General features: G+C 42.0%; 1 protein-coding gene across 2 annotated transcripts in view; it reads left to right on the forward strand.

Annotated features, from left to right (window-relative positions):
- Positions 1-14,323, forward strand: part of si:ch1073-396h14.1 (disintegrin and metalloproteinase domain-containing protein 10) — a 43,640-nt gene that overhangs the window by 16,288 nt on the left and 13,029 nt on the right. For both annotated transcript variants that reach the window (XM_049587371.1, XM_049587372.1), the window contains exons 7-9: positions 2,340-2,432; positions 2,771-2,939; positions 14,099-14,262. In XM_049587371.1, coding sequence (XP_049443328.1) covers positions 2,340-2,432; positions 2,771-2,939; positions 14,099-14,262 — 426 coding nt within the window. The remainder of the gene's footprint in view (positions 1-2,339; positions 2,433-2,770; positions 2,940-14,098; positions 14,263-14,323) is intronic.

Here is a 14,323-nt window from a genome sequence, read left to right on the forward strand (position 1 = left end):
AAAGAACATAATTTTGATTTTCTGGATAAATCTGATCATGGTTTTAGCATTGGCTGACCTGTGGTGAACTCAGATTTGAGTTCCACACTGGGTTTAAAGCTGCTTGCATGCTGGCGCGCCTGCATTGCTTCAGTGCAATAGGAAAGATAACAGTGATTTAAGTGTCTGTGTTGAAGTTTCTCTGTCTGGACAAAGTGCTTGTCTTTGGGGCCAGAGGTCACATGAGATGCTCTCCTGATAATGTCTTAGCCACATACTGACGTGGGAATCCAGTGACATAACTTTAACGTAAACACCTTTGTATCTTCCCCCTAAATTAAAACCAATAAATAGGTTTTATTATTGCATTCCATATTTGATAAGAAATTATAACATCACAGATGTTTAATTTTATGTCATAAAGTTGGATTAATCTGCTCAGCGTCTGATCTGGGTTCAGTCTGGAACAAGTTTGCACCACATCTGTGCTTTTTTTTTAATCAAGTCTCTTTGTGATCAAAACAAGGTCAGTTATTGAGTAAGTAAGTCTGTCCTTAGCTCTTTTTTGTAACCACACTATTGTTCTCTCTGGCCTTCGTCCTGCTGTCCATCCTCTCACCACCTCCTCTGAACCTCCTCAGATTCTTTCCATCTTAAACACACATACATGTTGTCCCTGGTTCGGTGCCAGACCTTTGTTGCACCAAGAGAGAAAATATTCTGTAAGTGATGCCGTGATATGATCTTTGAGTGTCAATAGAAATGTTGTTGGCAATCACCACTGACCTGGTTTCAGTGTCTCCAGAGTCCAAGGTGTCAATATTTACATGTATGGAAAACCCCAGCAGTAGTAAGCGCATGACCCTGCTGTATAGACTGAGACAGTCACATGTGACTGGTTTGCACGTGCCTCTCTGTGCCACCCACTCCGAAAACACTCTGTGGATAACCCCGCTTGACAGATTACCTCACGTGGTCTTTTTATGAATCATGATCAAAACTCGGTCGAGGATGTTTGTGTCTGAATCTGCATAATGTACCGGATAGGTGGGGCAGTTCAGAGAGACTCAAGTATGTTGTCAAGAGGATAAAGTGCTCCAAGTCCCCGTCCACTCACTGTTTCCTCTGTTTATGTCTCCTAAAGAATATGACCTTGACTATACTAACTTGTATCTGTGCAAAGTTTGTCACTACAGAGGTGTTTCACCTTTATTTAAGGGGGTGATGTCTGTGTACTTCCATAGAAATCTGAGATTCAAATGTACACCGGTGCAATGCCATTTTTCCAACAGCCCAAAATTACACAGACCAATTAGTCCCACAAATGTCCCATTGGACTGAGACCCCTTCCCCCTAACTACCTACTGTCCCTTTGCGGCATTTCCCAGCGACATTTCAGCCAACAAGTCTAGGTGTTTTTCACCTACCTGTCCCTATATTTTCAGCAGCTTCTGTACCACCAAACGTGGGTGTTTTAAGCAGAGACGCGATCTTTTCCTAACAATAACCAAAGGGTTTTTGTGCCTAAACCTAACCACATATTCACTACAGAGTTGTTAACAAAAGTGTTAACGTATCCATGACAAATGAATGCACAAATGTAGCGTATCCATGATTTACAATAGCGTACAATGGTAAATATATTGCACTTATATAGCACCTTGACTACAAGTCACATTCACCCATTCACACACACACATTCATACACTGGTGGCCGACGCTACTATACAAGGTGCCACCTGCAACCCAGTTTTAAACACACTCAAACACTGATGGAACAGCCATCGGGAACAATTTGGGGTTCAGTATCTTGCTTTGACATGCAGGCTGGGGGACCCAGGGATCGAACAACCTGCTCTAAGTCCTGAGCCACAGCCACCCCAATGTGAACATTTTTGCTGGTGACCAGGTTGTGTAACTGCAGGGAGTGTGTATTTTCTCAGAAATGGGGCATGTGCTTTTGGGATAATGGGCTGTCAGAGAAATGGGCTTTCAATCTAATGGGCCATTTTTCAGACTAACGGGGCCTCAGAATTTTTAGCTGTCGAAACAATGGGCAATACCCCATACACCAGGCAAGCTAGATTAGGTACTGCGACTTTAGAGAACACATTGAAATGACAAAGACATTGTGTGTTTGTCAGTTTGCTTGTGTTTTATTCCTTCGTTGTGTCTTTTTTCTTTTTTAAATAAATGCTGCATATGTGCTGTTAAATTGGAGAAGTTATCATGTTCTTCATTTGTGTTTGGTCCAGTTCAAGGTGCAGTGTGGGCCACATAAAGTTCAACCTTCAACCTACTGTAAAAGAAGGAGGAGATTTTATTAAGCATTTGTTAACATAGATGTATGTTATTCTCAGGTTTCCTCCTACATGCGAGCAGTAAACGACATCTACGACAAGGTGGACTTCGATGGAATCAAGCTGATCAACTTCAAAGTGAAAACCCTCTTTGTAAGATGCGCCTTCACTCAAACAATGACACAGTTGTTCCAGATCTTAGAGTATTGCACTTCACATGCAGGTCCAGTAACGCTGGCTTTGAAGCATTTATTTTTACTACACAAACATGTCACCTTGAGATAATTGGGTTAATGCATCAGTCTCAGATGGCGCCTGTAGCTATATCTTCTTTTATCAGTGAGAGTCAAATAGAGACAGATTTTCAGCCTCAAAATTATATAAAAAGACAATATTAGTACAATTCTTGGAGCTGTGAAGCACTGTGTTGTTGTTCATATTGTCTTTCACCGATATTTGATTCAACAGTGTGTCTGCCTGTCTCTCTCCAGGTGATGACAGATGAGAAAAAAAACGATCTTCTGAGCCCTCTGTACATCGGGCCGGAGAAACTGTTGAGGCTGTTTGCTGAGAGCAATTGGAACGACTACTGTTTGGCCTATGTGCTCACTAACAGAGACTACAGCGGAACACTGGGACTCGCCTTCGAGGGCAAGCCTGGTGAGTCAGATTCACTGTGACTCACAAATGCATGCACCTACACAAGTAAGACATATACATGTAGATGCTGCACTGATAAAATGCAACTTATTATTTTGCGTAAGGGGCGATGCCATAAAACAGCCGCTTGATTGGCCTAATCCTCATGCACAAAGGTAAAAACATAGATTATTCTGTGTGATTTGGCCTCGTGTCCACACACAAAATGCTTTTTAGGTCATTGAAAACAGACTTTTTGCAAAACTCCATCCACAGAGGAGATTTTCAAGAACTCAATATGGGTACAAGGAAAACTTAGTGTGCTGCTATCTCCCTTCTGAGGCATCACAAATGAGGTGACATTTCATGCAAAGGCAAACATGGTCAAAATAGTGCCGGCTCTATCTTTGCTAACAGGACTTTGTACATGTTTACACATAAATGTGCAGTTACTCTTCCACTTCCACGAGACATTAGGACATACTACAGATGTCACTGCTTCAGGTCGCCTATTAGCTTTTTTTCAGGGTCCTGATTGGTCAGCCTCTCCTACTTGTTTTTTGCATGGCTTTAAGGTTAGGGTTACATCACTGCCTGTTGGTTTGGCATGCTCTTTACAGCGTTTCAATTTTGATTTTTAAGTTTTAATTTGGACAGAGATTTTACTAATAAGAGTGCTTTGTGAGGACAGGGGAAAAAAAACACCCATCATGATATCATCAATTCCAGGAGGGTGGTAAAGACGTAGTAGATTAGTGAACCCTCTATGGAGTCTAGACACTGGTGGTGGTAATGAGATGAGATGATGAGGGAGCTGAGGAGCTGGATGTGAAGAGGAATAGGCTTATAATGAGCTTGTCCTGGGCTCTGGATAAGATGACTGGAGGTGAATGGGGTGGAGGAAGATGCACTGATTCTGCCTAAATGACAGCTGGAGCAGAGAGGAGAACAGATTTAAAGTTTGGCAGTAGCAACATGAATGGCTAAAGGAGAATGTGGCAAAGTTTGATTGGCTAACCAGGAGAGGGAACACCCATAGTCAGCTGATTGGAGGAAGCGGTGGGAGTGGGATAGAGAGAGAATTGTGAATGGATATATCATAAAGAAAGTCTTCCTGAATTAACTTACGCTGAGATTCATTAGTCACACACTTGAACTGTTCATTTGTTATTTCCACCCAGTCTCCAGAAATAATGTTCGCATGTCGTACATTTTTGATATGTTACATTTTTATATTATTTTGTAGCAGATACATTAAAACTATACATTTCTCAGCAGCGCTGTGGTGAAGGCTTGGTTATGTTTGGCCTAAAACAGCCATGTTTGGTGGCACAAACACCAAAGGAAAGTGGGTCACCATAAAAACAGCCGGTGGTGTTGTTTGTCTCAAACAGTTGTGTGCAGTGATCTGCAGCTTGGCAGCTGTCTTGCCGAGGTGTCACGCCATCCACTGTCCCCTCTACATCTCCAGACAAAATCAGTTCATATATCACGTCACTTTGGAAACACTGATATGATATGTATGAAATGTAGAATGTTGTTTTTTACTTCTGGCGAATGGGCTGCTTATTAGGGCCTAAATTTGAAATAGTGATATTCTTTGTCTTAAAGTCTTTTACCCCTTTATATATGGAGTATTTAAAAACAAACCCACATTGTGCAGCCAGACATTGTTTAAACCTGTGTCTAAAAAACATGGTACACAAGTCATCTAGAATGTTTTCATTTGGTGGAATAATTCCACCATTAAATAAATGTCAGTGGTTTGGAATTTTTATGTCATGTGGCTTGTGATACTGAGTTCATATGATATGGTTAGACATTAGATAACCTTATCTAACCTTAGCTACTAAAGAGCTTTAAGGTTGTTGAAAGCCAAACCCCTAACGTCAAAAACAACGTGGGGAAAATGTGTGTCAGTGGGTTAAATTGCCCCAACCTAAAATCTTCACCTAAACTTAACACAAGCCCTATCTTTTGTCAAAATAACTTACTGTACCTTTAACAAAAGTATGTAACCCCAAAAAAAACATAACTAGAAAGATGTGGTGGAATATAATTGTTATTGATTTGAAATGCAGCATTGTCAAAAAGACTAGGGCTTTTATTGCTTTGCTTTTTGCAGGATATAACAAAGTTAAGAGACAAACTTGAGAGTTAGTGGTGAGGACACATGGCAGGCTAAAATATGAAATAGGCGTGTGGCAGTCCGTATTAAAAGTATGAGACCTGCAAAGAGAAATAATGTTTTGCTGCTCTGCCTCTCTGTGCGAATCTCTGCGTGAATCTCTGTCAAAGCGCAGCTCCTTCTCCGGCTCCCAGCGCTCACTGGTCCTCATATCACGCAATCTCGCCCGAGGCCATGTTACGCACTCCTACACACACTCACAGTTTACAGATGAGTGTGATTTTTTTTGACCCGAGGTAGGGGTGAATCAGGGGTGATGGATTGTGTAGAATCAGCTGGAATTCAGCTGACAAAGAAAACTTGGAGAGCAGTAACAAATGCCCATAACGTAAAGGGAAACTTACACATCCCTCCCTTGGTTTTTCTGGATCAAATTATGTTGTTGCACACAGAACTGCAGGAATTATACAGGTCAGGGCTTTTATACTAGCAGTGTTTTGGTTGGAGAGTCCAAAAGCAAAACTCCTTAACAATTCCTAGTGATCTGCATGTAAAGCTGCCTTACCCTCTGCTGTCAGGCATGAGGAAATATCATTAATGACAGATTCACTAGCAAGGCACACGCCACAACAACATGTCTTTTAAATGTTTAATCGTAATTCAGGAGGTGTTAGTTGTTAAGGACTGGTGAATGGATGTGAAGGTGGAAGAGGATGTCATCTGTTAGGCTGATCTGGGAGGATGAACTGGAGATCAGGCAGAGGGAGACTCAGTGTGGGGGTCCCGTCTCAGGCATCTTTCCAGGTCCCCCAGACGGTACCTAGAATGAGACATGGGAGAGGTGTGCACCAGACTGAATAAGAAGAGACAAAGGGAGAAGGGAAGAGAGGATGAAGGAATGTTGGTTGGTATGAGGGAGGGAGGATGATGGATAAAGGGAAAGGTAGGGTGGGTCGCGAAATCTGAGACAAACAGAGCAGCATGGGTTGGCCAGGTTTAAGTAGGGTTGGCAGGTAATTAGAGGTGTGGTTGACAACTTCATATAACGGGTGTTTCATTACTTTTATTGAAACTGAAATTTTGTTATTTACAGACAAAATCACGTATCACATTTTTAAAAAAACACGTTTCATGTTTTTCATTAAAAAAATAGAAAAAAGAAAACTATAACTTCGCCTGTATCAAACTTAGTTGAGGTGCTGGAGCTATACAACTTTCAAAATAAAGGACAAAAGCATTCACACACTCAAATCTGTGAAAAAATCCTGAAAAAATGGAAGCAAGCTTTCGGTCAGAGGCTTTCCTCAGGACATAAACAGGCAGGTATAAACTTGTTTATGCCTTGAAGAAAGGCTTTTTTCAAGATTTCTGCACAGACTTGAGTGTGTGGATGCTTTTGTTTTCCTCTAAAAGCTATAGCTATATAAGTTATGTGACCTGTTAGCTACAGGATACAGACAAGAGTCTGATGTTTGTGATGTTTCAAACGACCTCGCCCCCTCTTACATTAGAGAGCTCCTCTCCCCGTATCACACTATGAGAGAACTAAGATCATCTGATCTGTCTGTCCCCGAGATCCAGGACTAAGGGCCCAGGATTTTCTCTGTCTCTGCCCCAAAGCTCTGGAATTCCTCCCGCCATCTGATTCTCCCCCACCATTGAGATTTTCAAGAATGGTCTTAAAACACACTCTTACTCTATCGCCTTTAATTGCACATACTGTGACTGTCTTTGTTGGTGTTTCTCTCTTCTTGTTTGCTCCTGTTCTTTTTTTTCTGTGTGTGCTGTAAAAGCACTTTGGATCCACTTTGTTTGTGTTTAAAGTGCTGTTTAAATAATGTTGACTTGACTTCAAAGTCATAATTTGCATAATGAACTCACGTCTCAATTTTTCTGTGATGTACCAGGATTACAGTTCAGTAACTGACTTAAAAATATGTTTCATTCCTACATGAAATCTGCCCTTTTCGGAAACGGGGACGCATTCGGCTAAAAAACATCAGTGATATTAGCGATTATTGATATCAGATGTTTTCTTACAAAATATTGTACAGAATTTGCTTCAAGGTTTTAAAAGGTTGAGCTTTCAGTCAACTTGCTTTTCATTTTGAGGACATACTGTTCGATGACCTACATATACACATTCACTACAACCTCAGCCACGTCTCTCCGGTCTGCTGACAGACTCTCTGTGTGTAGTGTTTTTGTTGTGTTGGAGGAAGTTGGACACGTATGTTGTGAATTGTTTTGATAGGGAGGCTCTTCCTGCTTGTCTCTATGACATTCACTCAGATGCAGCTTTTGATTGGCTAAACTGAGGGGTGTGAAAGCAGACCACCACAATGACATGTGATTAGAGAGCAATGAACCTTTGACACTCACACACACACAAATGAGACGCACAAACCACTCCCAGACGTCTTAGTGAGGATTGCTGACTGCATTCCACAGCTTGATCTCCATGGTGACACCTCACGTGAGGCACATACACACACACACACAAACACACAAACACATATACACACATTGTGGGTTTATAGTGGCAGTGACACTGTTGTGACTTTCCAGTCTCATGTGACCGCCCTGAAGAATGAGCAGAGTATTAAACGTGGATAATGTTTGACCTCCAGAAACAGATACCGCTTACCCTCAGTGTCTCCACCCACTTCCACCAGTTTATTACTGGTCTTGGGAAATAGAAGCCCATTAACCGTGCGACCATAAACTCAAGGACCCCGATGCTACTACAGCTACAGCAGTATGCGCACTGTGCACACGTATACACGCTCGCACACACCATCAGTCACTTGGACCTCCTCCTCCAAACCTCTCCAAGTTGTGTGTTCATACATCAGGGTAGGACGGGGGGTTGGGGTCGAAATGTCTCGTGCCACTCAAGCTTTTTCACCAGTAACTTTCCTGCTGCTCCTGAGACTACTTGAGGAGTCCACACTGGGGGGTTTAGCTGGCAGCCATGTGGTAGCGTCATTGTCCTGTTGGGAGTACACACTCATAAAACTAAAATAACAGTGTTACCATAAATATATATCCTTTTAATTAACCTTTAACCTTCTGCTCTTCTGCCCATGGGATATTACTCCTATGAGCTTCACTGTGTGCTAGCGCATAGAACGTCACATAATTGTGAACATATAAAAGATGTCTGGGCAGATTAAACTTGCTTCTTTCCGGTGATTGTAGTAACATAGTTGTGAAACTGATTCAGCCATAATTAATTAACATAATTCAGAATGTTGTTTTTTTTAATTCCATGCAAACCTGGTCAAAACCTTGTGCCTACATTACCCACAATGCAACTCAACCACTGCCAGTTCAGTCAGAAATTAATTTGCAGCATGTAAGGAACCAGCTAATTATAACAAATGTGGAATCTGGGTAACTCTGTGTGTGATCTGGTAGTTTGAGCTGTCTGAATGTGATATGTTTGTCCTCTAGTTACAAAAACGTACCACCAGAACATGAAAACAGTGACGCACACACACCCTCCATGTGTCCCCTTGTTGACAGAGAAACACAGATTCCTCTCTTAAGGCAGGGTGTCCATAGTGACAGTGTGAGGAGCTGGTGGAGCGTCATTAATCTGCAGCCTGCTTCACAGTCAGACCAAACATCATGTTTTTAATGCTGCAGAAGCAAAACCTGGAAAATATCAGGAATTCAGCTCGGCACCAGGACACGTTTCACGGTCCAGGACTCATTTCACTTCTCTATTGACATGTTTCTGTTATTTTCAGTACTTGAGCCAATAATTATGATGATGTGTAACTCATCAGTTTCATTACTGGGAAGCAGTGGCTCCGTCTGTCTCAGCTGGTTTAGATCAGCGACAAAGTTATTACTGAAGCTGTCCATTGTAAATAGCTATTAGATTGTGCAGTGGTACTTCTTTGTCCAGCAGTGATTATAATTCACTTTCGTTTTCACCTCTTAGTAGGTGGTTTAGATATTACAGTACATTAAGTTTGAGAATTTTTTGTCATCTGTTTCAGAAGCACAACTGCAACATAATCTTAATAAAAGACATTTGATTTAGACAGAATAAAAAAAAAACTGCATCAAAAAAAGTCGATTCAAATCAGTAAAACAAAATTGATATAAGAGTGCAAAGGTGCAAGTGACCATCTGAGAAACCTGTTGATTAAAGTTTTATTCTAAACCCATTATACATATTAGACATAACTTGTTGGAAACACATACAGTACTGCATTGTGGGGAGAAATGGAGTGACACCTGCAAGCTGGTTCAGGCAGTCAACTCAAGCTGCACTGATTCATACACATATGTCGTATGTCACTCTCCATATGTCATTTACAAAAACACCCTCTCAATTTGGCGGTCTGTTTAAGCTACAAAATCTTCCCAGTTCCCCCTTTGCATTGTGTATGCCACTGCTGCCCTGCATCCACCATCATCACTCCCCAATATCTCATGTAAACATATCTACAGGAAGCGATGAGGCCGGAGTCTAGACGCCAAACTCTACTTATGTTCTGCTGTTGAAATAAACATATAAAACATTATCAGGCTGGTACCAACAGAGGAGAGGACTCAGTAGCAGGACTCAAAAACGTTTCCAAAAAGCTTGGGGCTTATGCACAATGCTAAAATGCAAGATACCTGATCAAAAACTAGAGAACACTAGGAACAAATGGCTAGAACAAGTGCTCCAAACTACAGAGACAAAGTGGCACAGACAAAGGGCAGTAGGTGGACTAAATACACAAGAGAGGAGGGGTAATGAGGGACAGGTGAGACCAGTCAGGGCGGAGCAGGTAATCACACAGGGGGAGGAAGTGAAGTGCCTGAAACGAGAGACAAGGGTAAGTGTCAGAATAAAGCAGGAAATACTAACAAAACTGAAAACAAAGAAAACATGACCTTGATGGGGACTTCAGGGTGTAACAAATGTGAGCTGTCTGACTGAACTCAAGTGTAGCACCGATAGCTGATGGCTTGAGGAATAAAATAGTTATTGTATCTACCTTTTCAGATGTTTTTTTTTTTTTAAGAAGTCTCTCTCCCAGATCAGGTTGCTGCTGCGGCTGAATTTGGGCTTTCCTGTAATGGTTCGTCTAGTTTCTGGAGGATGAGTTTGGCGTACAAACTGATGTCTGTGCCTATAATTTTTCCTACCGTCCTGATTTAACATGTCCTGTCTGATCAGCTCACCATTCTTGTTGCAGTTTAGTCAAATTTTACCACAACTGATATCAACAACAGCAAAAACAACAAAACTAATTGGCTTGAATGAAACCTATGATGCGTTCCAGACAGTCTTTTGTCCTAAAAGGTCAAATTGTTCCCACAACACTGTGAATAAGTACTATTCAGATTTGCAATGTGCAGGTCGATGAACTCTGGAGACAAAGCGAGCCGTGAGATGCAGTTGCTTTATTTTACAATAATTATGGTAGACGTCCAGAGAACATCCACTGTATTTTTCTGAGAACTCTGGAGTAACTGGCGGTCAAATGGCTCACCTGTTTTTGCTGTTAAAGGTGTAATGAGGACACACGGAATCCCCCTTGTTTGTTTATCAAAGGAAAGACTGCCCATTTACTATTGTTTTCCCTAAGAAACTGTGTGAAAGTCTGTGTATGTGTGGGTTCCTCCAGGTTTGTCTGTGATGTTTATTTATACTTTCTGACCAAACAATTTTTGAAGGGGGTATTACTGTGCCTGCGTTTCCTCCTGACGGTGATTGTGTGTATTATGTGTAAGTTATTCCGGAGGCTCGCTTGTTTCTCCGGTCTGTGTTTGTCAAGCGAGCTAATAATAGGAGTCTTTCATTGCGGCTCCTTTCTGTGGCAAAGACAGAGAGAGAGAGGGAGGAGGGGACAGAATTGCAGCCCCCCCTGTGCTCACGCTGCCAAAAACCACAGCTCACTCCTCCGAACTGAGCTCTTTCTAGGAAAGCCGGCTCCTTGAATAGCCCACCAGGGGAGGCCATTTTAGGTCAAAAGCTGGGAATGTGGGAGAAATGCATCTAGAATTCTTGATTAACGTGGCTGAGGGGGTCGTCCCTGACAATTTGTGGGTATGAAACTTAAGTCTTTTTAATCCTGTCACATTTTCTTCCAGATTTTCCTCCCAAGCTTAAAAATTTAATTCAGCCTTCTTTTTTCTGGCTATCTTGTGATATCAAACACCGAGGGATAAAATTGCCTCAGGTTGTCAGCAGCTACCTCCCTCACCTGACACATGACAGTGGTGTAACTGTCTTTCCTTCGCTCCTCGCCCCTACAGTACCCTCATTGTTTCAACAGCACAGATAAAGGTGCACTTTTGTTTTTTGTTTTTCAACCTCTAACCGTCCCTCACTGTTCCTGGACGTCACACATACGCCCACTGTGTAAGAAAAACATGCCGGTGGTGGGAGATCCAGATGCCCGTGACTGGTTCCCACAGTCCTCAGTGACACCTTGTGAACTCAGACTTCTGTGAAACAGGCACTGAATATCTTTAACAGACACACACCTCACGAGCCTTACCACTCAAAATGGCACTGGCCGTATTGTGTAAGAGGTGTTACATAAAATTCACGTGCCTGTATGGGAACTGCTGAGACCTCCAACCTGAAGCACACATGGGCATGGGCACAAATGGAGATAACCAATGGCAAGAAAGGAGGGACACATGGAGATAACCATGGCAGCTGATTGAAAGAGTTGTGGTGGCAATAGGCGCGGAGACAATGATAATGGATGAGAAAGAGCACAGACAGGAGTGGCTGTGGAGGCTGTTAGGCAGCAACTAGTCATTTTATTGGGCTTCGATTAGAGGCACAGGTGGTTAGCATCTTCCAAGGTTCAGCACTAAGTAGATTTTTGGCCCAAATACAATATGAGGGATTGACCCTGTTTAAAGGAATACTTCACCCCCCCAAAGACCATTACTCACCCTGTGTTACACTGAATTTGTAAAGAAAACTGTTCTCGCAGGCCTCCATATTGAAGTTACAAGTTGGCAACAACAAAACCACATCAAAACATCTGTTCACAACCTCTCAGACAACTCATGCGTGACCCAGTCGTGTGTGCAGTACTTCCCAAACAGACAGCCTCCTGACAGGAGACTGAACTGTGGTGAAACTTTAAAGCCAGACTCCTCTGCCAATAACAGTTATTCTACCTCGCTGCTGTGTGTTACGGTGAGCATGGTGAATCCAAACTAACCCGTAAAGGAATACTTTGCATATATTCAACCAGCTTTGTATTATAATAACATGGGTAGTACGTGTAAATGGACTTTGGTAAACTTTTGGTAAGGATCTCCCTGCAGATCTCCCTGCCCAACTTTTTTTTTTTTTGCTTGCTCTCTTGTATCCCTGCCACCACGGACGCTGATGTGTTCACAGTGGGCACAAATAAAACATATCACATGTAAAGTCGATGTAAAGGCATGATTAGATGCATATACCAACTGGAATTCAGGATGGACGTGACATGAATGAAGTTGCGAAAATGAAGCAAGTAGGGAGATTTCACATCATATGCATTTGCAAGTTGAAAAATGTAAACTTCAGTGATGGATTCACGCCATGATCGCCAGTCAGTATTGATTTCCTCGGGGCGTGTGATGCTGAGGCCGTACCGGCAAAAGTTCATTCATCGGTTCAGCAATTAAATGCGCGTATGACGCGAGTTATTCGGGCGTATGAAGAGAGTCAATACAAAATATTCTAGTGCTCAACAAAAGAGTATAGAAGTGGTTCTCAAACTCAAACTGTGAGACTAGGCAGTGCTGATCAAATATGAACCTAGTTACTGTGTTGCCTATTTCTCGCCTAAAATGTTTTTAGACACACATTTTAGCTTAACGTATAACTATTGGAAATTGATTGTTACCAACCAACCACCGTATTTTTTCCTGTGTCAAAATGGCCAAGCTCGCATTACATCACCAAGCTGGAACGGCAGTGTTTATTGGTTTTCTACCTCTTGGGCAAAAGCAAATGCCACAGCCATTTTCCTCTGTTTTCGCTGGTCATGTCAGCCCAGTTTTATGAAAAGACCATCTTTGCAGCAGTGAAATACTTCTTTAGATGTTTGGGAAGTACTGAGCATATGACTGGATAAATGAGATGTGGATTAAATGGAACAAGCTATGTGAGAGTTTGTAAATAGAAATTTTGATTTAGTTTTGCTGTTGTTATTGCTGCTGCCTTTTTACTCCGATTCATCAAGACTTTTTTTTTTTTTTTTTTAATTTGTGGACTCTTTCTTCACCCTGGAGACAGACAGGAAAAACAAAGACTTCCTTTTTACAATTTCATCATCAACATAATATGGGATGAGTAATGGTCATTTGGGGAATTAAGGTATTTAAGTGTGAGATGTCTTGAATTTAAGCGATGGTCTTGCTGAACTACCTGAAGTCACATCTGACCACTTTACTCAAATCCACGAGCGGCCTCTCTGAGAGACCTTATCATAGGTGCTCAGTTTGACCAATCAGACTGGTTTCTGTGAAACCTGTCCTCTGGCTGGCCAGCTGAAAGATGATGTCACAGCCCAGCCATCCATCCATGTGAACGTGGCCAGCTGTTTGTAATTGTGGGAATGGCTTTCAGGGACATTACGTAAACCCGTAGGCAGATGGAGACTATTGGAGGCCAAATGGCTCTGCAGGCTTTGATGTGAAACTAGAGGAGCTCAGCAGGTCTGTCTGTCCGGGGCCTCAGAGATCAATAACGCTTCAGTAGCATTGTTGGTTTAAGGTATTTCCAGTAGCACAAGGTCAGTTATGCAACCATACTGTACTGCAAAGTGACAAGAAGGTATGTTTTCATCAGGTCTGTTGAATCTGAAGCAGTGACGCAGTTGGAGTTATGTTTCATGACCTGCCAACTTTATCAAAACCTGCATTTCTTCCACCATCTTACAATACATTAACCACATATTGTGTGGGAAAGAAACACCAGAAGACAAACTGTTTTTATATTATACATTTCTTTTAACTGTCATTTACTGTACATGACCTCAGTGACAACCAAACTCAGTGTTTATCCTTTCATCTGTGTGCACTTCAGGTAACGCAGGAGGAATATGTTCAAAGCAGATCAGATCTCTTAAGGGCGAAAACATCAGCCAGAACACAGGTTTGGTCACAATTCAGAACTACGGACAGTTCCTGCCTCCTCGACAGGTCCAGCTGACCTTCGCTCATGAGCTCGGCCACAGCCTGGGATCTCCGGTCAGTCACCATCACAGAGTTTATGAAATATTAAATACATAGTGCATCAATATATGAAATA

This window comes from Epinephelus fuscoguttatus, linkage group LG10, assembly GCF_011397635.1.
Source record: "Epinephelus fuscoguttatus linkage group LG10, E.fuscoguttatus.final_Chr_v1".
NCBI lineage: Eukaryota > Metazoa > Chordata > Actinopteri > Perciformes > Serranidae > Epinephelus > Epinephelus fuscoguttatus.